An 18,989-nucleotide genomic window follows, 5' to 3' on the forward strand; every position below is an offset into this window, starting at 1 on the left:
AAAAACCCCCGAGATCCCCCTTGGGCGGGACCTAAGAGAGGACATCATAATCGTTAGTAGATAGTAAGCAGCAAACCTCTCCCCAAAAAGAGGAAGAGAACACAACAGTAGCAGCGCTAAACAAACACACACGCTTGCAAGCCCAACCATGGCGTGTTGGCATGTTTCAATCTGTACAGCAGTGAGCCGTGAGACATAATGGTAAACATTCTCTGCAATTTGAACTGAGCGACTAAGAGCTGAATAATGAATCACAACCTAGTACAGTACTAGTACAGGACAGGGTGGCTGGAAAGCTGATCCGACTGCTGCTGCAATCGAGCTGTACAGAGCGCAAACGGTAACAGTGAACTTATTTCTAGCGAGCTAAGATTCGTGCAAAATTCTAGTGTATTTGATGTATGTGCATTACTCAAACAAACAAGTACCCCTCTGCTGCAGACGAAAAAATGGAGAAAAAGAAAAGAAAAAGAAAATACGAGCAAACCCACAACAACACTACTACGTCTAACTACTACCAGAACCTACTGTCAAGCGCTTTAGTATTATGTGAATATGTGTTTACGTGAAATCGATCAAACAAAAACAAAAGCAAAAACAAAAAAAAACCATAACAAAACAAGCTAGACAACCAGATAAGATAAGAAAACGTCACACGGAAACACGTTGACGTATTGCAGAAGCGAGAAAAGAACAGTAAAGCGAAGTGAACAAAAAAATAGAAAAAAAGAAGAGAAATGGAAAATACGATACGGAAGATAACCGAAAAAAAATGAAATGAATAAGAACAAGCACTATCTATTTTCAAACTCGAAAGCAATAATAGCGTCACGCCAATTTTTAAACCCTCAGAATGTCTCCCCCCGCTCTCTGCGTGTGACGTGTTTCGGTGTTTTACCCCAACGATATTATGGCCATTCAGGTCAAGGTCAGAAGATTGGTTTTCTTTTCCCTTATTTCTTCATTTTTGGTGCTTACTCTGAGCGGGAGTATTATTAAAAGGTAAGTCAGGATTAAGAGCGTGATGGGTTAGGCGCTCGACGAAAGATGAACGACCACGCGTCTCCATCGAGCAGGGAAGCTTGACCGTGTGCTCGAGCAAATCTAGTAGCCAGTGAGTGATCACTACCCGCTGACGCTGTAGAAACAGGGACACTGCATTGAGTAACCATGCAGAATAAGAGAGAGAGAGAGAGTTAGAATGGAAGAGAGTAAGCAAAGTATGTATGTATGTATGTGTGTGTGTAGGTTTAAAGGCACACAGTTGCAAGCAAAGGGTGAGATTTTAATTTCCTTACATATCTTGTCGGTGCGCGAGGATAGGCGAATGTGCGCAGAGTAAACAGAATGGTGGATATTTAAGAAAGTAAAACAAAAAAACAAGTGAACAGTATACTAATCTGATCTCATAGATCTTACCAGTACGTACAAGCGGCCCGGGCAGAAGTGTAAAATAGTGTGGTTATGTTGCAAGAGGGAAGCGAATCACTCCCAAGGAGGAGTACGCTGCATAGCGCTAGGGTTATGTGTCGTTGTTTCCCTCTACTACCACTACCACTGCTACACTACACTCCACTGCGCTGTTCGCACATTGGTAATCATCACCCTCCCCCCCCCCCCCCCCCCCCCCATAGAGTAAAGCATAGGACCCCAAAGTTACAAACACACGCGATCCCACTATATACACTCACACGCTAGGTTAAGTGGATAAGTAGATTGATGGTATAACAACAACAAAAACACACACACACACGCGCGCATAACTGAATGCACACACTCACCCCCATACCACAATACATTCGCAAAAGGTACGAGCAATCGTTCCGTAGGTATTTTTAAGTCTCAAAACTCTGTACATTTGGACCGACAGTCTTTGTATGTGTGCGTGTGCGTGTGTGTGTGGTGAATGGTATTAAGTAAAAAACAAACAAAAAATTATCGAAAGAAAAGCTAAAGGGAAGCGTTGTGTGGGTGTGTTCCTGCGCAAATTCCTGGTCGAGCGAGCTATTATTTAAAGGAAGGTTTAAAAAAAAACAATGGAACAGAAAACAATTTGTGTAATGATTGTAATAAAATTGTAGATAAAGTATAAAATTGTATACAAAACCACAGAAAAAGGTAACTTATTGAAAATAAAGTAAATTAATAATAATGCTAATGGCGTACATCGGTGCATTGGGGATTCTTGTCCGAAATCAGACCGACCGGTCATCTACGACAAATGGGAGGTGTTAGTAGTTCAAAGAGGAATACCTTTTTCAGTACCTAGTTTCCTCCTTATCCTTGAAAGATTCATATTTCTATTTCAAAATTTCGAATTTCCTATTTCAAATTTCATTTTTCTCTTTTGTGTATTCATATTTGTCGTTCATAGTTTCATGTTTCTATTCTTTGTTTAGTCAAGTTTTTGTATTTCCCCCTTTCAAGTTTCATACATCTCTTTCAAGGTTTGATATTTATATTGGAATGTTTAGTATTTCTTTTAAGTTTCCCAATTATTTTAATTTATCTAACGATTTACTGACCATTCCCCACGTGATTTTGTAACGGTTCCGTGATTAATTGGCATCGTCCCAACATTGTCTAAACAGCAGATGTGTTTAAGAAAAATTGTGAATCATTCAACATTGTGGGAACATATTAACAGTCAATATTGTGGGATTCGGGAATCGATGGGGAGTAGTCAAACAAATCGTGAGAAAAATGCAAAACATTATCGGGAAACGTAGAAAATCTCTTTGCAAACCCTTTAAGAAATATATGAAAGCTTAGATATCGCCATATTAGGGGTATCCAGCCACAGAGATTGCCAAAAGGTATTAGTTAGACTTAGTAAATAGAAATTAACGGTTAGTTAAGTCTGCAGGTGGGGTTTACCATTTCAATCTCACCCAAAATGTCGGATATTATGTTCAGAAAGAAGTTCACGATTAATGATCCACCAATGTATTAACTATCATCTGTGACGACTTTTGTTATGTTTTGCGACACCTTCCGGTAAAAATCGAATATCTTTTCCACCGCTTTCCGGCACACACTCACGACTTGCTCGTACTCCTCGAACGTGAAGCTGCCGTGCACGTACGACGTGACCGTGTTCTTCCCAATGCTATCGAACACAAACGTGAACGAGCTGCGGGCCAGCTTCAGCTGTTTGTGATCGGGATCGAGTATCATTGCACCGTCCTCGGTCATGATGCAGTGTACGGCGGCGACGGTAAAGTTAAGCTCGACCCCACTCGTGATCAGTGCCAGGCAGGACGCATTGATGGAACAGGCAAGTAGCTGAAAGCGAAACGACATGGTCATTGTGACTGAGCTACAGAAATCTAGCGCAACGGAACACTCACCCCACCCCGATCGGTCATTTCCTGCACATAAATGTAGACGGCACTGCGACAGAACGCGGGCGTCGCGATAACGCGCACAAACGAGCGCTTTATAAGACTCTCCATCAGCCGGTGCTGGATGTCTTCTTGCCCCGCATTCGAGCGGTACTGTACCTCTAGATGGCAGTTTTCCGATTCGGCATTTTTAAACTTTACCTCGGCGGGACCATTGGCAGCCACCATCACCTGTGTTGCACCTGGAACGAACAAAACAAACGATGAATTTGTGCCACCAATCGAGCAAAGCGAACCGATACATACCTTGTGATAATGCTGCCGAACAGTCCGACCGGGAAAGCACGTTCGTTTCACATACCATCCGCCGTAGGTTGAGCGAATTTGCCATCGTTTTTGTTGAATCCGTAACCATGTTTTCTCGGTGCGCCGCGTTTTGGAGGTTTGTTGTTATGCCGGAACGATGTGTCAAGTAATGTTTATAAACAAAGGGGTTTCATCGTGGACGGTATGTCTTTTCTGAGCTTTCTTTAATACATCACGATTTTGACGTTTTATGCCAACAAGTGAAGGATGTATTCCACTTTTAACTATACATTTTTCTAGGCTAAAAAGTCTATTTTTATCAAGAAATGGCGTTGGAAATAATACTAAAAATAATATTACCTAGGTTTTCTTCCACATTAAGAGTGATTTTATTTTATTTATCGTTTCTACATAATTGGTAATGTTTGGACATTCTACCGGTTCTACCGGTTGTATGACAGTTTTGTTCTCGCACTTGCGTGCAATATTCGTTAGAACGCAGCCTAAACTTAGCGCCTCGTTTGAAATTTGATTTGAGCTGTGGCAAAAAAGGCAAAAATAACGACCAGCGCAAGGTAAACAGCTACTAAATGTTAATCACTAAAATACTGTGAGATATCCTCGGTTCAACATACCACTAGGTGTTCAAATGCATTCCTTTATTTATATTATCAAAGATGAAATTTATTTGTTCACATAATGATTTTAGGGTTGATGTTGATGTTATTGTTCGCACTGTGGTCAAGGGGGTGGTGGGGTATACTACTACTGCCGTCACTTGCTAGTGCTGCCGCTAATGCTGCTGCTGCTGCTGCTGCTGCTGCCGCCAGTTCGATTATGTGAGTACAATAGTATACATTTACCCATTTGTTTTGGCGCATCTTTGCCCAAATCGGTACAACAAAATCATCACTTGCTAGATAGTTGGTTTTTAGTAAATATAGTTGCATTTGTATTTTATACGTCTATATACAAATCAATACGCTTAGAGGACGAATGATGGAGCTGATACGGAGTAACGGATGGAGCAAAATAGATATTCAAAAAAAATCCAACAACCCAACGCGGAACTATCGATAGAATCTTCCTTTGGAAATGTAATAACGGGTGCACTATCCTCTTCACCTATCTCTCTGTCTCTCTGCTATGTATAAATAGACAACAATTGAAACCGGACGGTATCCATCGCTCGGAACGGTGTGCGCTCCACCACGTTGGGCCTTCCTGTTGCAATCGTTTTCCTTACAGCCCTTCACCTTGTCTCGCTGCCCCGGGAGTGTCTCGGCCCAACCAGACCAGACCTGAGTGTAGCTAGCTGGGCTAACCGCGAACCGAACGGAAAATGGGATTGGATTTGTGTTCGGTGCCGCACACACGCACACACCAACACAGTTCACATTTCTTAGACGTTCCACACCCTCCCAGACTGACCCCGGCAGGAGGTTGGTAAGGGTTGGTTAACATGCTGGTTTAAAGTGCTGTTCGTGCTTCCATTGAATTAGATGATGTTGGCAAGCTGCTCTACAAGGTAAGAGATATACAGCTCTTCTCAGCTACCCCTCATGAACATAAATACTACAAACATTCATATGTATAAATATATATATCTATGTATATATGTATAGAGATCTATATATGCGCTATGCTGCCATTCCAGGACACCATATACCTGTGGGGCGTACTGGTTGTGTAGAAGGTTTTTATATGTGTCTTAGCAGTGTGGTGTATATATGTGTGCACGTTTGTAGGTTGGTATTTGTGTACGTGTACGTGTACGTGTGTGTGAGTTACATTACAGACGGTTACATTTTAATTGCCGTCCTTATCTTCGTGAGCTTTCTTTACAATCGCCAGCTTGGAGTGGGGCGAAGCCGGAGACAGCGTTTGGTACGGCGGGTCCTTGGTACCGTGCAGCACGAGCGAAAACTCCTTGATCCAGCCGGAGCGACTTTCCTGCGAGTTGAAGGTGGCCTGTGCAAAGTGCAATGGAGGGGGTAAAAAGGGAGCGGTTTGCATTAGCATTAGCAGCGGTTTAGCATTATTTGGGGCAAAGTGTATGCGCGAGGCAATGCTGCCCCCTGTCTCCTACCTCCAACATCCACGTGCCCTGCGGATATTCGCCCCAGGTGTGGGTCGTCATGAACGGCCACTTGGTGAAGCCATCGCGTCGATCATCGTCATTGGCCCGTTTGCTCAGTATCATTGATCTGGTGGGATAGAGCAGCAGTTAAGTATTTCGCCAATATTTTTGTGACCAGTGCTGCAAAATGTCACTGTCAATGTCATAAAAAATCTGACAAAATCCATGTCAACCTCACGTACGCCATTGTCATGATCAGAGGTGATACTCAAAACGATTGGCGTGATCAATGCATGCTTCGTGACATTTTTACGTCCAACGGTTGGTCAGTCACTTTATCATGACTTTTTTTTACTGTGTTCAGTTCTGCAAAATGTCAATGTCTTAAAAAATCTGACTGAAACAAAATCCATGTCAGCGTCACGCACTCAATTGTGATAATCAGAGATGATACTCTAAATGATTGGTGTGATCAATGCATACTTCGTGACATTTTTACGAGCAATGGTTGGTCAGTCACTTTGTCATGACTTTTTTTGTGTGTTCTGTTCTGCTATATGTAACTGACATAGTTATGACAAATTCGGGCTGAAACAAAATCATGTCAGCGTCACGAGCTCTACTATGATGATCAGAGGTGAGACTCAAACAGTTGTTGCGACCATCACATGACATTTGATGACATTTTCAGTCGGTGATCATCCCGATAGTCATGGGAAATATGGGGTGCGTGCGAGTGGTTCCAAGCGACAAAATGAGCATGATTTCTCGCTCTGTTTGACCCGACAGACCATCAAACAGATTTTGCTTGCGGCGGCATTAAGCTTAGCTTGAGAGTCAGTGTATCGCGGTTCACTCAAGCACGCGCATGTCGTGTTCGGCATGTCAAGGCGCTCTTTCATTGAGTATCAGCAATGAGCATCAATCTAACACGGCTATGTTTTTTGTTTTCGTTGGTGATGCTCATGACATTTTGCAGCACTGCGTGTGGACACCATACTTTACCTAGTGCCCATCGGGGAGGTGAGGAACAGCTCCAAATCCCCACGTCTGCTGGCGTTCGCCGTGATGACGGCCTGCACATGCTCCAGATAGCGTACCTCCGTGTCGGTTCCCTTGCAAGCGTTCGTCTTGATCGGCAGGTACAGCGAGCCCGACGAAGGTATCCGGCTGAAATCACAGAGCGTCGGTTAGCACAAGCGCAGCTGTGTTGGCCGGCCGCTAGCCATTGCTACTACTCACTGCATCTGGGTGATTGCGCCGGCTTCGCAATGGTAGCGTGGTGGCACCGTTCGCCATTTCTTCGCCAGCGCAACCATCGCACCGGCGTCGAGCACGCCGAACCCGAACAGATGGTTAAACTCCAGCCCGACCCCATTCATCGTCCAGTGGAACCGGTTCTTGGCGTCAAAGAGCGAGTTGCGCTTCGACGTCAGCACGGTCAGATGCTGCATATCGCGCCAGGACAGCGATGGGCTGTGGGTGCAAGAAAAGTGTTGGTCAATATATTGCATGAAATACACCGAACCCCGACCGGCACCTACTTTGCTTCCAGTGCGAGGGCAAACACTCCGGCCGCTTCCGGTGCTGCCGCACTAGTGCCCGAGTGGGTCGTTGTACACTTCCCGTACAGGTCCGTCGTGGCCTGTTGCGATGTAAAAGCGGAAGAGAATAGAAGCAAACCGTTATTCACGTGCGAACTTGCGAATTTCCCCTTGTGCAGCGTGATTTTCCCCCACTTACCACACCGGTGTTCGGATCCTTCGCGCCATTGCTGAACGTGCTGGCCAGCGTGGAGCTGCAGCTCTCGTCGTAGTGCGCATTCTGCCCATCGTTGATCGCACTGTTGATCGAGATGGTCCACATGGAGGCGGCATACCCGTCGCAGTTGCAATCGTCCTCCTCGCCCCCGTCACCGGACGCCCACACGTAAATGTTGCCCAGCCCGTTCCGGCCCTCGTTGACGCCCTGTACGATCGCGCGCATCGTCGCGTTCCGGGGGCCGTCCACCGTTTTGCCGTCGTCGGTCGGGCCCCAGGACGCGCTGTAGATGTGGATCTTGTGCGGCTCGTGCCCCATCGAGTTCGCCTCGATCAGATCGGTCATGTACGGCTGGTCCAGCATCCGGATGCCGGCGATCTTCGAATCGTACGCCACGCCCACCCCGCAGATGCCGTTGTCCCGGGCGGCGGCCACCTCACCGGCGCACCGTGTGCCATGGCTGAAAAGGGGGAGAGAGGGAGGGGGGAGAAAACAGTGATCAGTCTTAGAGAACTTGCACACTGTTGTCTTGTCCTGTTGTGACGCACCTATTGAACCAATCGTCCGTGTACCGTGGGTAAGGGAACGGATCGTTGCTGCTAAAATCGTAACTCGCTTCGGCATTCTGTCAGAGTGAAAGGAAGGAACATAATCAGAAAATAAAACCCACCCGTCAGTGGCGTCACCATAGCAAGCAAGAATCACTTCGGAATACATACATAATTAAACTTCAGATCCGCGTGCATGTAATCAACGCCTACAGCGGGAAACGAATGGAAAAACGTATTGAAAATCAGTTTGTGCCCCGGACCTGGGCGAGGGAGACGTCTGCCTACATACCGTCGTCCATGATGGCGGTGGTAATGTTTTTCCCGGTAATGCCTTGGTCCCACGCAGCCAGCACGTTGAGGTCGAGCTTCGCTTTGCCGCCGTTTTGTCCCGTGTTTTTCAAGTACCACTGGAACGGGAAGTACGGATCGGTCGGCACATTCTCGCCACCGTACCCGGGCGCCTTGTCCGGGATGTAGTTCAGCGGGACGGCATGGCGGAAGCCGCGCTTGACGCGCTTAAATCCGGACTGCTGTATTGCGGTGTGTATCTGCGGGTAGGGAGTGGAGTGGAGAGAAAAAGGTTGAGATAAATCAAGTTCAAAAAAGGTAAAATATGTTTTGCGATTGCAAATTCTTCGCAAGGTTGGTGGTTCGGTCCTTCTTCATTCCATTGTTGTCCCAGGAGAGAGGAACGTTTCTTTTTTTTTCTACTCAGGATTTCTTTAAACTACGCCAAAGCGCAAGATGGACGCTTCCTCAGCAAACGGCTTCTTACGGTGAGACATTCATCAGGTTTTAAATATCCCTGCGAGCTTTTATGCTGCCATTTTATGGAGGAGCCTTGTGGCCGGTTTTAAAGACACGCGATCGCAAAGTTTATGACGTTTTGTGATTGAATTTATGCAATAACTTTATCCGTTGGAGTTGGTGACCACCGCCCAAGGTTTCGTTCTTCCCCGTCCGTGTTTGAGGCGCGGGTCCGGCGTACATGAGGACGACCCTACTAAGCCATCAAGCTTAATAATTAAAAAGATAATGTTATCAGCTGCTACCACCCACACGGATGTGACGTTAATCCACGAAGGGTTATCTGCATATCGATCCGCAGGGCGCAAATGGAGTGATTAGGAGTTATCGTTTTAGTGCCAAAAATGGAACATGCCCACACAGACACACACACACACAACATACCCAAGAGCGCCATACTCTGTAGCCGAGGCAGTCTAATTAACGGTTTCCCCTTCCACCCACCCTCTTTAACCACACAACCCCGGCAACTGCTTAGTCTTCCACCAAAAACAAAACTGTCGTCGTTCGCAACGACGTCCATTACGTCAATCGCTCACAGCACGACCGGGAAAAAACGCTGCAATCAACCGCACACGACACGAAAAGTGATTCTCCCGGCTCGAAACGACCCCAAAATAACCCAAAATGAAAGAAGCAGGTTTCAAGCATTCCAGTCATGTGGCGAAACAGAAGCTTTTTCCATCGCCAGGCCCGGTATTGGGCGGGATTCACGTTTCGTTCGATTGCAGAGATCGGATTTCAGCCAATTTTCACCCCAATCTCCATTTTGCCACGGCTGCATCCTTACAGCACTACCGCGCTGGGTTCAATACCATACACTACTGGGTTCGTGTCGTCTCCATCCGGATCGTGTTCGATGTAGTGCCTTTACAGGGTTTGCCAGGAGTTCTCATAGCTGTGGGACACTTTATTAACTGCTTCTTACGTGAAATGCACTTAATGTAATAGGAATTGGACTCTATAGCACCCTTGTGGGACAAATCCAATAGGAATTCACAAGTAGCCTGTCTAAAACGGGTAGCCTAGTGTCAAATTTCCATCATAGTTCACTTCCCATAGGAAAGAGTCAAGGAAGTGTGAGAACCCGCTGGAAACAACTATGAGAACCCGCTGGAAAACCCTGTAACCCAGTAGGCAAGGCGTGCAAATTACATCCCGCGCAACAGTGAGCACGTTGATCGGCACAGGATGCGCCACATGTGCCACACGCCGTACTGCTCGCGCTCGAAATAGATGCATTGCCAAGGGGGAACACCATGGTTACAACAGTATGCGGCAATGTGTTTGCTTTCTGGGGAAAATCTAATCTATCAAATTATGTTTGATTTAATTAGTAAAATATTACTCCAAATTTTAATGTCCCCATTTCCGCTTGTAATAGGATGCCCCTGGGCATCACCACGCTGTACGTTGATCCTTGCCGTTGCACAATGTGTGTATTGCTACCACCGGGAACGACCGCGGCAGGATCCTCAGCGAGCCATAATTGGTGCCATTATTGTAGCAACGGCACCGACCAAACAGCGAGTGAAGAATAAATTAAGTTTTCCCAACCGACCCTTTTTTAAAGAGGACCGTCCACCTCACACTTGACTGCATCGCATCACCCGCGAAGGACACGCGCACACACACACACACACACACACACACACGCACACCCACACAGCTCAACAACATAAAGCATGTTGTGCTGAACGACAGCGGCAGCAGCAGCCGCCATGCGACGCGCTGTGTGTGACGTAAATCGGTACGTGGGAAAAGCATCCTTCCGATGCCGGGTGGAGGAACGTCAGCGGTGGAAATGGAAGTAAGGGAAGTGAGGGAAATCCATCCGCCATCTTCCCCATCTCGCCGCACACACGTGCGCGGTGGGGTAATAGGGGTAACAACAAAAAGGCACGGAAAAAAAAGAGAGAAAGAAACCGAAACGGGGACGATAATGGAAAACAACATAAATATACACACCGAGAGCCGAACTTTGCGGCTGCGTTGTGTGACCCCCATCTCCCCTGTAGCTCCTCCACCGCTCCACCATGCTCCCCGGCGTACTCCTCTTCACCCTGAGGGCGATCCGACTGTGTTCTCATACCCCTGCACACTTACCAGTGGTTCCTTTTTAAGCACACGCGTATGGGAGATGCTTCGCCTGGTGCGTACCAACGGCAGGGTGGTGTGCTTGAAGTGAAACTCCTTACCATTGCTGCCAGGAAGCTGAAAGTACGGGGGGGGAGAAAGAGAGAGAAAAACGAATGTTCCCAATCAACACACACACACGCATAGACGAACACTTTTCACTTTTTTTACACTTGTTCACACAGTGCCACCACGGCGGCCATATGTTTTGTATGGGAGCGTGACAAAGCACCAGCTTGCAGCAGAAGGCTCTCCAGCATCGACGATGCCATTCATGCCGCCTTTTTCCATCACAATAAAACCCCCACCCTCCTCGTTCTCCCAAAACACACACACACACACACACACACACACAAACAACTCCCCAACAAGGACGATGGGTAGAGTTTGTACGGAAGTACGGAATGCTTACCTCGCCCAAATTTTGGAATCCATTCCGCGAGGCAATCTCGTGTACCAGCTGCTTGTCCAGGCTGCGCTTGAACCGCACCAGAAAGGAGCTGGTGAACACGTCCCCCGTCTGGTGGCCCCCTGGGCCCTTGGCAGCCGATCCCGCCAGTCCGGTCGCGGCGATGCACCCAATGCCAAACAGGCAGACCGCCACCACCATCAAGTAGGCGAGCTTCTTCACGAACATGGTTGGCGCTGATGCTGGGACACAACTAGCGATGCTGTAACTTTTGCCCTTTAATCTCGGTATCCTTGCTGCTCGCGCGCGTCCCCCCTTTCGGTTTGTTTCGGAAGGGCCTCTACTGCTTCTGCTACCCTTTACAAAGCACACGCACAGCTACTGATTCGCACTAAACCGAGGCCCCATTTGGCAGGCGCTCTCCGGGCGATGTGCGTCACTTCCCGTACAAGCACCAGCAGCAGCAGCACACTACAACCTCCGTTAAGCCGCCATTCCCTCCGATTGCGTTCGGAGCTGGTGGAGAACTGTTTTCCCTGCTGTGCTTTTGAAATTTTCCAAATGTGCTTTCACTTATCCACACACACACACACACAGAGACACGGGCCCGATAAGCGACGGATGTGCGCGGCCAACCTTCCGACACTGAACTAAAGAGTGTGGAGGAGATCAGCTTTTCAACGCTGTGGCAGCCTGAATCTCGACTAACTATAACCGAACCCGACTGCACAGACAGAGAGAGAGAGGGAGAGGGAGATTGAGTTGCGACCAAATTCAGTGTGAATCGACGGCGACGACGTGTGAACTTTTTTTTTTTGTGTTGCCAACTCCCTTCTGTGCCGAGAGGTAGCTTTTGTAATTCATGGACTTGTTGGAAAAGTTTCCGTCAACTTTTTTTTTGTTTTGCCGTATTTTTTGGCGCAGGCGCACTCCAACCCTGCACATGATTTTCCGTATGGTGTGTGTGTGTGTGTGTTGTACCTGTTACTGGCTGCCGGCACAGCGGAAGGCAGTTGGGAGTGTGGGTTGGCTCGTGCGGAAAGGGAAGCAATCCGCCAGCAGTCCGGCGGCATACACGACCCAGCGTGCTATCAACCGTTGCCCGTCACACCAGCGCACCGCGAGTAGCTGCTGGGCCCAGTGCGGCCCTTGTGCGTTGTGATTTATGAGCACTTTCTCGTTCTATGCTGCCTTCACGTGTAGGGGGGGGTGGGAACCACCCGTATATTACGGCTGAGCTTTTCGGCACAGAAGCGTTGGCACAGAAATCGCAAGAAGTGCGACCACTTTGCCAAAGGGTACAGTTTTACCATGAGGGGGGGGGGGGATTGATGCAGGTCCCATTATTGAAGCCGGAGGTGAACGATAAAAGTCACGTCACGTTAGCCAGTGCCGGTAGGAAAAGGGTCACCGAACGGAGGGCTGTGTCTTCAAAGTGTTTAATCCTGCCCTGTTTGTGCCATCCTTGAGCGATTGGGTTTAATTGTCGCCCTGCTTTCACGTATGGGTGTTGGATGGAGCGCGTCCCTTGGCTATAATAATTAAATTAATATGATTTCTCATTTGCGTTTTCTTTCCACATAAAGTTTTTTGTTTATGGAGCGAGAGAGCTTTAACTGAATGTGGGGAGGCTATGTGCTGTTAAAGTTTGTTGTAAATAAACGTTTACTTAATGGCAGTTGATATAATAATAATAGTACCGCGGCAATGCGGTGTGCAGAAAGTTTTACTTTTGGTGTTTAAACTTAAGCCATATGGTTCAACGTGCGTTTGCGGCTGCTAACTTTGTGAGTAATATGTTAACATATGTTTTATAAAAAGCTCTTTACAGTACAACCATTCATATGGTGATAACGAATTACTGTATCCCTATCTAATATCGAGAAAAAGAATTAAACAAGTTTCAAATGAAGCTACAATTACAAAACGGCACACTGGCAGCCGTACGTTGGGCATTAAAACAAAATTGACTTACGGTGTTTATTTTCCATTAAATGTTCCACAATAAACAGGCGAATTATCATTCGTTACGCAAACCCCCGCCTATCAAACCGCCTAAGCACTCGCCACTGCCGTATCGGTCACAATCAGATGCACGGTAAGCCAGAACGCCAGCACCGGCTGCAGCCCGGTCACGAGAAACAGAAAATAGAGCTTACGCTTGCGTCCTAGGTTGTGGTCGGTGTGCTGCTGATGCTGCTGCTGCTGCTGCCCGTACGGATCGTACCCGACCGCGCTTTGCGTTTGATCCTGCCCGGACAGTACCTTGGCCTTCATCGTCCGCAGCTGGGATAAGGGGATTTGAAGGAGCGGAACCGGTTTTTTTTTAAGTCAAATTACACTCTAGCTGGCTAAATGCGACTGCGCCCGCCCGCCTACTTACCAGAAACAGTGCCAACATGGCGGAGGAATAAAACAGTGCCAAATAGTAGCCGGTGCGTTTGAGCAGTATCGTACCGGCGACGGTTACCACGATCGCCGCATACTTGTACCCGCTCAGTGCCAGCAGATCCAACGTGCTCAGTGACGTTGATATGTTCCCTATGTACAGTGTCAGGGTGTAGATGACGATCTCGAAAATGCTGTACGCCAGCGCACTCGACGCCTGGATGCCAAGCTGCTCCGACGAGAATCTATTCTGCATGCCTGCAAAAAAAAACGAGACGAGTGTGATTAGCGCCACATCGAGCCATCCTGCGGGCCGTCGCATCGCTTACCCAGTGCAATACCCGCTAACACGACGTACGTTATGTAGCTCATCGATGGAATATACATGTCCGGTGCATTGATGTCGTACCGGGGCTGAACCGGATTATCGTGATCGTACTTCATCCCCCAGTCCTGCGAATAACATGAAACTGGTTTTAGGCACTGGTTCTGTCGTGACCCCACAAACGCACACGATCGTACGTACCTTTTGCAAGAACGGAAAGAAAATGATTTTCAGCTTGTTCACCACGTAGCTGTTGTCGACCGAGAAATAGTACTTCAGCTTCGACATTGGCAAGTACTTCTCGATGTGGCTGTGCACAATCTCCTTGCCCTGGTCGGCAAGCTTCTGACCGTACTGCATGGCCATATCCTGGACGATGGGCTGCTGGAACATGGTGAATTGCCCCCCGCCCATCCCCGGCATCGACGTTGGCTGGCCGGGTTGCCTTGGGCCACCGGTCGGCTGTGGCTGCTGCGGTTGAGGGATGTAGTAGTTTGGCTGCTGCTGCTGCTGCTGCTGGTCCATCGGGAACTGTTGCGGTGCATACTGTGGCTGTCCGTACACTTGGGTAAGGCGAGCAAAGAATTACGAAACAGTAAAGCCAATGTAAATTTATCCCCATTCACTCACGATTGTTAGGATCAGCGGGCATGTACTGGTTGGTCGGCATTTGTGATGTCATCTGTTGGTACGGAATGGTGGAACCAATAGCATTCACATCGCTGACTCGTTTGGGCTTCTTCGAGACGGACCGGTGGGCTGCATGTACACAAAAACACAAATGCATCCATTAGATTCCGGCAAAGTACTGCAATGTGGCGTTACAACTTACCCCGTCCATCGGCACCAGCTTGAGCGTTGAAATTCATGATTGCAACCGCAGAATTCCCTCCGGATAAGACGATACTTTGGCCACAATCAAGCAAAAGCCAACTTGCCAGTTTTTAACTTGCTGGCTGACGTTTGTCATAATAAAGATCCGTCAACTCGGGTGGAAACCCGCAGAGCAAGGAGAGGGTTTTTGACGTTCGAAAATAGCTGCATCTCGCTCACTTTCTCTAGCCGTCCTTTACTCGCTTACATTGCTCGCTCGAGAGGTGAGCTTCTGTGCCCCCCTTTACAGTCATTATCCGATATACGCTATCGTACGGGACCGAGCGCAATAGCGTATCTCGAGTTATCGCGTATAACGGATTCCTATGGAAAATTAGTTTACACTACCGGTTCAAGGGTTGAAAAATATCGCCACAAAGTTTTGCATTGAAGTTTTTTGTTATAAAACAGGTATCTTTTGCACAAATTCAATGCAAAATGCATTAAGAACATTAAAGAAATTCAAAGAGAGCATCAAATATTTCAAAGAATTAAAATATTTGCAAAAAACACATGGAGCTGTCAAATTTAGAGGAATCGCGTACTGCGAATTCGCGTATATCGAGTATCACGTACTGCAGATAATTGCTGTACTGTTGTGGACGGAATCAAAGTTGCGCAACATTGTGCTCTGGGCCGCTCGCTACGTGCGACGGTTTTCAGACGCTAGAGCTGTCAGCAACCACGTGCAGCTAAAGGGCGCAGCCATCGCGATCCTTCCGAGGACCGAGATCGGGACGACGACCTCGGGGTGACCGTTGACATACACTTCACTGCAGGCCATCCACGATAAGAGGTGCGAGCGTGAGCATTAGGGACTAGCGGGCGTATAGTTTTTTTGTATGTAAAGTTTTAATGCGTTGTACATCGTTATTGTAATATAGTGTTTTAAGTACTTTTTATCCTGGTGTTCGGATTGTTTATTTATGTGTTAAAGAACATAAAATGTACCACGTCGCTCCAAACACTTCAAACATCTTTGTCCATATGCCTTTTCGCTCAATTTGTCGTACCATCTCTTTCGCTCATGTGGACGTAAACTGGAACGTAAACAAACTCGGCGGTGATGTGAATTAGAAATGCACAATTTTGTTGATAATTTGCATTGAAATTGACTTTAGTTTATTGCAAATGTTATTACTATTAATGAGTAAGGACCATAAGAATGCTGCGCAACGGTGTTTAAAGCGGCCGCAGCAGCGCAAGAATGTGACCAGGATGTTACATTTGGTGCCAATAAGTTTTGAGGCAGGCCAAGACCGCAAAGCGGTTGTAGCGCCGGATAAGTAAGTAAGTAAGTAAGTAAGTTTTGTTACGAAATGCTTGATCTTAAGTATCAGATTAACAACGGGTGCTATTCTTGACCTTATAGATAAATAAAATGTGATGCTGTGTGACAAGAGTGTAAGAGCTGTAGGAAATGTTTTTGAAGAGGCTGGTTCGGTAGTGTAACGCTAGTACGCTTATCCGGATGTGTTTATTTTTTATTGTGCAGCAAATTGTGTGGTGGAATAAATCCGGCGCTGCAGCACCATCCAAACCCAAAAATTTGACAAACTTAAAATTAACTTGAGGAAAGGTAGGTAATTTTTATCCGATAACTGTATGGCTCGGAAAATGATATTACCACCGGAAATGCAAATAATGGCAGTGTTGCCAGTTGTCATTGAAAAGAAATTTATGTTTTTATTTTTAATTTCTTGCTGATAACGGTTACACACATTTCCAAATATTCTATATCTACCCGATGTTGAATATATATATATCGTGTAAACGGCTTTTGGAGAAAAAATAATACCTTATGGAACATTGTTTTAAATAAAATACACGATTTCCTATATTCTGATTCTTCCATTTCGGTTATAAACTTTATATTCACAGATATTCGACATACGACTATTTTGACTTACGCCTTGCTTTGAGACATTTTTACGATCCCAAATACAGTCGTGTATCGGGGGACACCTGTACTTACAAAACGCTTCGCCAGCGAGGGAAACCGCACCGATTTGGAGCGTTGGCGAGCTCGTAAAAACTGGTTTTGGATCGGCGGGATGAGACAGTAGAGTCCTTTTGATAGAGATGGGAACAGTTCGGAACAATCCTATCCAATGTAACAAATTCTCACTTCTCATCTCTCGTTCGATTTCAATTCAGCTCACTTCTTTTGCCTCGTTGTGGCAATATCTCGGGGATACGCGTTTATTTTTAATTTAGACAGTTCTTGGAACTAGCTTTACCAACTTAACGTATACACTGGTTAATGGAAAATAATTCACGTTTGAGTTGAATTATTGGCATTATTTAAAACCATACAATGTAAAGGACGGCTAGAGAAAGTGAGCGAGATGCAGCTATTTTCGAACGTCAAAAACCCTCTCCTTGCCCAACGGGTACCGGCGGGCGATTGAAAACAATTAGCCTACGCTGGAAAGTGATGTTATTTTTCGTTCTTCGTATCAAATCAGTGAAATGAGCAGCCGCAAAAGCAGATTGAGCCTCTCGAAAGACTTCCACAAGGACAAAGATGGTAAGACCGGTTGCTTTGCGACTTGCACTGCATGTGCACTATTTAACACACATTCCATCACACCTACCCCTTCTAGTGAAAACCCCGAACGCACGACGCACATCCGCACGCACATCCTTGGCCTGGAAGAGTCCCGAAACGCACCGGAATGGGGATAGCTGTGAAGTCTCGCCCTCACAGAGCAGCGACTACTCGCCCCTGGTATCGCTGACGCAGGACAGTTCGTTTCACGCCATAAACGGTGTGTCGTGGGAATGGAACAGCCCGCAGCGGCTTCGCGAACAGCAGAATGTGCGCACGGTTGCCGTCAAAACAAAGCCTCCACTGAGGCCGAAGTACACGGAAACGGTTCCGGACATTGTTCCGAAAAAACCGACCGGATTCAACAAATTCATCTCCAAGCTAAATCTACTGATGGAGAAGGAAAACTTGGGCGAGCAGCAGTTGAGCGCGCCCGAACCGGAAACGTCCCACGAGCACTTAAACGCAGCCGAATCGAATTCACCCCATGAGCAGCAACAGCAGCAGGATGAACAACAACAGCTCGATCTTCCCGGAGATTCATGTTTTATGGATGATTTTTTCGTAAACGTCGATAGCAAGGAGACTGCGGCGATCAGCAACAGCGGAGAGAGTGATGATGACATTTTCCAGGAGCACGTTATAGCAACACCCGTTAAAACGAGCCCATCTATCACCGAGCTGGACGATTCTAAGCTCGATAACTTGCTGATCGAGGCTAGTCAAACGATAGAGCAGAAGCTTAATCAGCCAATAGCTGTGCCACCGACGTCACCGCCACTGCCACCGGTTGCTGTGGAAACAAAAAAAGTCGAATCAAATCTAACCATTCCGATCGAAATGAACGATTCAGACATGGACGGGTTCCTAATACAGGCGTCACTTATGGTGGAGGAAAAGCTGAGCGACAGTTCGCAGGAATCAACGTCCCACGGCAACAACGCACAAAAGCAAGCGACCCATCCGGGCGGTAGCTTAGCGACCACGAACTCTGCTCTTCCGCCGAACACTGGTTGCGATAAGCAAGAAACTAAATGTTCGGCAACATCCAACGAAGGTACATGACCGAAAGTCCTTTTCCCAGGGACCTTAACTAATTCATTTTTCTCTTTTCTTTTGCCATCGTTTCGTTTTTCTTTAGGTACGAGCGAAATAACCATGTCGCAGGAGGAGCTGAAGGCACTGATCGAGAAGAAGCGACAGGAAGCGCTGCGACGGTTGCAAAACAATCGGCTGAAAAGGGGCATGAAAGGACCATCCTATCATGGATAGCGTTGTGATCGAATGAAAGCAGATTTTTTTTCTTCTTTAAATTTGTTATGAACAATTATCAAGTGTAATCCCTTCTATACGGTTCTATAAAGCAAACGCAAGTATTAAGAGAGTCCCTCTGCGAACGTGCGCTGTTTGGTTTCATTCTTTCCTTTCGGTTCGGTACAGGTTCGGTTCTGACCGTGG

General features: G+C 46.9%; 4 protein-coding genes across 4 annotated transcripts; 1 reads left to right on the forward strand and 3 right to left on the reverse strand.

The window, feature by feature from the left end:
* Positions 1-2,930: 2,930 nt before the first annotated feature.
* LOC121600991 (exosome complex component RRP46) lies at positions 2,931-3,828 on the reverse strand. The gene is made up of 3 exons (XM_041929776.1): positions 3,651-3,828; positions 3,351-3,586; positions 2,931-3,285 (listed from the first exon to the last, which is right to left on the reverse strand). The coding sequence occupies exons 1-3, from the start codon at positions 3,757-3,759 to the stop codon at positions 2,950-2,952; spliced, it is 681 nt and encodes a 226-aa protein (XP_041785710.1). The 5' UTR covers positions 3,760-3,828; the 3' UTR covers positions 2,931-2,949.
* A 466-nt stretch (positions 3,829-4,294) lies between these two features.
* Positions 4,295-12,239, reverse strand: LOC121603559 (neuroendocrine convertase 2). Its single transcript, XM_041932455.1, has 11 exons — positions 11,398-12,239; positions 10,956-11,063; positions 8,332-8,590; positions 8,211-8,248; positions 8,040-8,116; positions 7,474-7,951; positions 7,275-7,375; positions 6,973-7,206; positions 6,736-6,900; positions 5,740-5,857; positions 4,295-5,621 (listed from the first exon to the last, which is right to left on the reverse strand). The coding sequence occupies exons 1-11, from the start codon at positions 11,620-11,622 to the stop codon at positions 5,460-5,462; spliced, it is 1,965 nt and encodes a 654-aa protein (XP_041788389.1). The 5' UTR covers positions 11,623-12,239; the 3' UTR covers positions 4,295-5,459.
* Positions 12,240-13,342: 1,103 nt separating this feature from the next.
* On the reverse strand, positions 13,343-15,073 carry LOC121603561 (protein YIF1B). The gene is made up of 6 exons (XM_041932458.1): positions 14,940-15,073; positions 14,738-14,866; positions 14,309-14,670; positions 14,112-14,235; positions 13,778-14,040; positions 13,343-13,680 (listed from the first exon to the last, which is right to left on the reverse strand). Exons 1-6 carry the CDS (start codon positions 14,974-14,976, stop codon positions 13,450-13,452), a joined length of 1,146 nt encoding a protein of 381 aa, XP_041788392.1. The 5' UTR covers positions 14,977-15,073; the 3' UTR covers positions 13,343-13,449.
* A 2,301-nt stretch (positions 15,074-17,374) lies between these two features.
* LOC121603560 lies at positions 17,375-18,928 on the forward strand. Its single transcript, XM_041932457.1, has 3 exons — positions 17,375-17,510; positions 17,587-18,588; positions 18,673-18,928. The coding sequence occupies exons 1-3, from the start codon at positions 17,453-17,455 to the stop codon at positions 18,801-18,803; spliced, it is 1,191 nt and encodes a 396-aa protein (XP_041788391.1). The 5' UTR covers positions 17,375-17,452; the 3' UTR covers positions 18,804-18,928.
* The last annotated feature ends 61 nt before the right edge of the window (positions 18,929-18,989 follow it).

The sequence above is a fragment of the Anopheles merus genome, chromosome 2R (assembly GCF_017562075.2).
Source record: "Anopheles merus strain MAF chromosome 2R, AmerM5.1, whole genome shotgun sequence".
NCBI classification, from domain to species: domain Eukaryota; kingdom Metazoa; phylum Arthropoda; class Insecta; order Diptera; family Culicidae; genus Anopheles; species Anopheles merus.

What these genes read in the sequence shown, in the direction of transcription:
- LOC121603560 (XM_041932457.1), top strand. Translation starts at nt 17,453, where the DNA reads ATGAGCAGCCGCAAAAGCAGATTGAGCCTCTCGAAAGACTTCCACAAG. An exon ending in CTTCCACAAGGACAAAGATG is followed by an intron (nt 17,511 to 17,586) that starts GTAAGACCGGTT and finishes TACCCCTTCTAG; the next exon opens with TGAAAACCCCGAACGCACGA. An exon ending in TTCGGCAACATCCAACGAAG is followed by an intron (nt 18,589 to 18,672) that starts GTACATGACCGA and finishes GTTTTTCTTTAG; the next exon opens with GTACGAGCGAAATAACCATG.
- LOC121603559 (XM_041932455.1), bottom strand. Translation starts at nt 11,622, where the DNA reads ATGTTCGTGAAGAAGCTCGCCTACTTGATGGTGGTGGCGGTCTGCCTG. An exon ending in GATTCCAAAATTTGGGCGAG is followed by an intron (nt 11,064 to 11,397) that starts GTAAGCATTCCG and finishes CCGTACTTTCAG; the next exon opens with CTTCCTGGCAGCAATGGTAA. An exon ending in ACCTCCCCGATGGGCACTAG is followed by an intron (nt 5,858 to 6,735) that starts GTAAAGTATGGT and finishes CTATCCCACCAG; the next exon opens with ATCAATGATACTGAGCAAAC.
- LOC121603561 (XM_041932458.1), bottom strand. Translation starts at nt 14,976, where the DNA reads ATGAATTTCAACGCTCAAGCTGGTGCCGATGGACGGG. An exon ending in GTTAGCGGGTATTGCACTGG is followed by an intron (nt 14,041 to 14,111) that starts GTAAGCGATGCG and finishes TTTTTTTTGCAG; the next exon opens with GCATGCAGAATAGATTCTCG. An exon ending in CCATGTTGGCACTGTTTCTG is followed by an intron (nt 13,681 to 13,777) that starts GTAAGTAGGCGG and finishes CCCTTATCCCAG; the next exon opens with CTGCGGACGATGAAGGCCAA.
- LOC121600991 (XM_041929776.1), bottom strand. Translation starts at nt 3,759, where the DNA reads ATGGTTACGGATTCAACAAAAACGATGGCAAATTCGCTCAACCTACGG. An exon ending in TTCGGCAGCATTATCACAAG is followed by an intron (nt 3,587 to 3,650) that starts GTATGTATCGGT and finishes TGTTCGTTCCAG; the next exon opens with GTGCAACACAGGTGATGGTG. An exon ending in AAATGACCGATCGGGGTGGG is followed by an intron (nt 3,286 to 3,350) that starts GTGAGTGTTCCG and finishes TTTCGCTTTCAG; the next exon opens with CTACTTGCCTGTTCCATCAA.